At 64.5% G+C, this 2,224-nt stretch overlaps 1 protein-coding gene across 1 annotated transcript in view; it reads left to right on the forward strand.

Moving 5' to 3' along the window:
* The first annotated feature begins 261 nt into the window (after window positions 1–261).
* SDK2 (sidekick cell adhesion molecule 2) overlaps window positions 262–2,224 on the forward strand; it is a 266,728-nt gene continuing 264,765 nt past the window's right edge. Inside the window, exon 1 of the mRNA XM_007454389.1 lies at window positions 262–325. Within this exon, the coding sequence (XP_007454451.1) occupies window positions 262–325 (64 nt within the window). The remainder of the gene's footprint in view (window positions 326–2,224) is intronic.

Raw genomic sequence — 2,224 nt, forward strand, 5'->3', positions numbered from 1 at the left:
GGGGAGGTGCCCCGAGGCCGAGAGCGGTTTCATCCTCCTCTTTGCTCGCCCCTCGCCTTCCCGGAGCCCCGCGGGGATCGGACTTGTACTAAAGAAGAGGAGGAAGGGTTGGGGTCGCCAGCGTCTCCCCTCCCCGGCGGACACCGCTCCGGGCCGGAGCCGCGTAGATAGCCTCCCGGGACGTAGCCACGGGGTACCGGACCTCACCAGGATTATAAAACTGTTCGGAAGACCAACCCCCCGAAGAAAAGGCTGGTTGCCATGTGGGGACTACTGATCTGGACTCTGCTGGCCCTGCACCAGATCCGCGCGGCCGGAGCCCAAGGTACAGTGCCACCCCCAGTGGGGCTGGGGAAGGGGCGCAGGGGGGGGGGCGCGGGAGCTCGCTGGCCTCACGGTCGCCTCCGGGACCCCGGGCTTGGCCTGGGCAGAGCCCTCTCCCGGGAGTTTCAGGCCCCTTTCCCCGAGTTTGGGGGCTCTCTTTGGGGGGCTGGAGCTGTCTTGCTGAGACTTGTGACTTCCGAATAAGGGAAGGTGGGGGTCCGTGCTGGGAGGCGTCGCTCGTGGAGCCTAAGAGGAGTCGGGGGGGTTCGCTAACCCCCCCACCCGGGCTGTGGGTGCCCTCGGGCTGGTGTGGGAGGGGCGCGCCATTCCGTGCCGGGCTCAGCGCCCGGCTGCACCCTGCTCCTCAGGCCGGGCTCCTGGGTCCCCGCTCGGTGTCCGCGGGGAAGGGCAAGGCCCTGCCGGGCAGGGCTGGCCGCCCCGGGGCGAGGCAGTGGGGCGGAGGGCGGCGGGAAGGAGCCGGAGTAGAGCGCTGGGTTTCTGGATGGTCGCCCCGGGAGGGCAGCCTCGGGGCCTGGCCAAGTCTCGGAGCCCGCGCCTGGCTGCCTGGCCGGCCGCCGGGGCTGGGGGTGCTTCGCGATGCTCGCCGGAGGCGAGGTCTGAGGCCCTCTCCTCTCGCGCCCACCCGCTCCCCTCGCCCTCAGACACACTCAGCGTCCCGCCTTTGCCTCCAGCTCCACTGGCCGCTCCAGTGTCTCTGCCGCCGCCGCTCTGACCAGTAGCTGCCTGGCGCAGCCTCAGGGTGGAGAAGGGCTGGTGGGTTTGGGGTGGGAGTGCTGGGAAGGAGGGGGAGGCGTGATCGATCCGCCCCGCCCCCCACCCCCCCCGAGGGCGGCTGGCAGGTCCCAGCGGGGGAGGGCGGCTGCACCCGTGCCTCCTTCTTGCCTTTGGTGTTCGCAGATCCAGACAGCAGTGCCAGCGGTGTCCGAGCGGCGCCTGCTGGGGGCGGCGGGAGACGAAGCCTGGACTGAGCTCCAGGACTCCCAGGGCTTGGCCTGCCTTCTTCCAGGCTCGGGAGGGGGCCTGGACCCACCCAGGGGGCGCCGGTCTGCGGAGGCTGCAACCTCGAAAGGGCCCCACCCCGTCTCTGGAGTCCCAGAGTCTTAGGGAAGAAGGGACTCCAGTGAGCCCAGCGTCAGGCAGCCCAGAGAGGCAAGATCAAACAGATAAAAATAATCAGCTCTCACTCACAGGGTGGAGGGGAGGATTTTACAACGTAATTTGCGTTAAGGCAGTTAGAAATTTTGTAACGGGGCCCTGTAAATGTAAGGTAATAAAAGTTATTATTTTTATGATCATCATAAAATCTTCCAGCAGGCAGGGACTTCAGAGGTCGTCTTATTCTAGGAGCCATTTAACAGATGGGAAAACTGAGGTCTAGGGGCATTAGGTGACTTGCCAAAGGCTGCTGGGTGATCTGGGGGTGGGAGTCTGGACTGGGACCAGGTGAGTTCTAAGCTCCTCTCTCCCAGGAACCAGGACCATCTGCAGCTGGGGTGGGCTTGCTGGGACGGGGCCCTTCTTCTAAGGGTCCAGGGGGAATGTGAGGCTGGCAGAATAGAACAGGTTAGGCCTGGGGCACCTCGCAGATGTGTTCTGAGATGTCCATGGGGTTACTAGCTGAAAGCCAGGCGACTGGGAGATCTCTGAGGGGTGTCCGTCTCTATCTGGATGCTTCTAACTTCATTACTGCCCAGACTCCAGTAACCCCACGATTTCCCTGGGCAGGCGGCTCGTTAGTTCTTGTCCCGTCCAAAACCAGGCTTGTAAGGAGTCCCCAGGGCACCTGAAGTTCCTTCCTTCTGGGTCAGCAAGTCGTTTCCATGTCCCACCTCCACACCTGTCCCATCCACCGAAGTCCAAGATTCCACGCGTCCGTCCT

This window comes from Lipotes vexillifer, unplaced genomic scaffold (genome assembly GCF_000442215.2).
Source record: "Lipotes vexillifer unplaced genomic scaffold, Lipotes_vexillifer_v1.1 scaffold518, whole genome shotgun sequence".
NCBI lineage: Eukaryota > Metazoa > Chordata > Mammalia > Artiodactyla > Lipotidae > Lipotes > Lipotes vexillifer.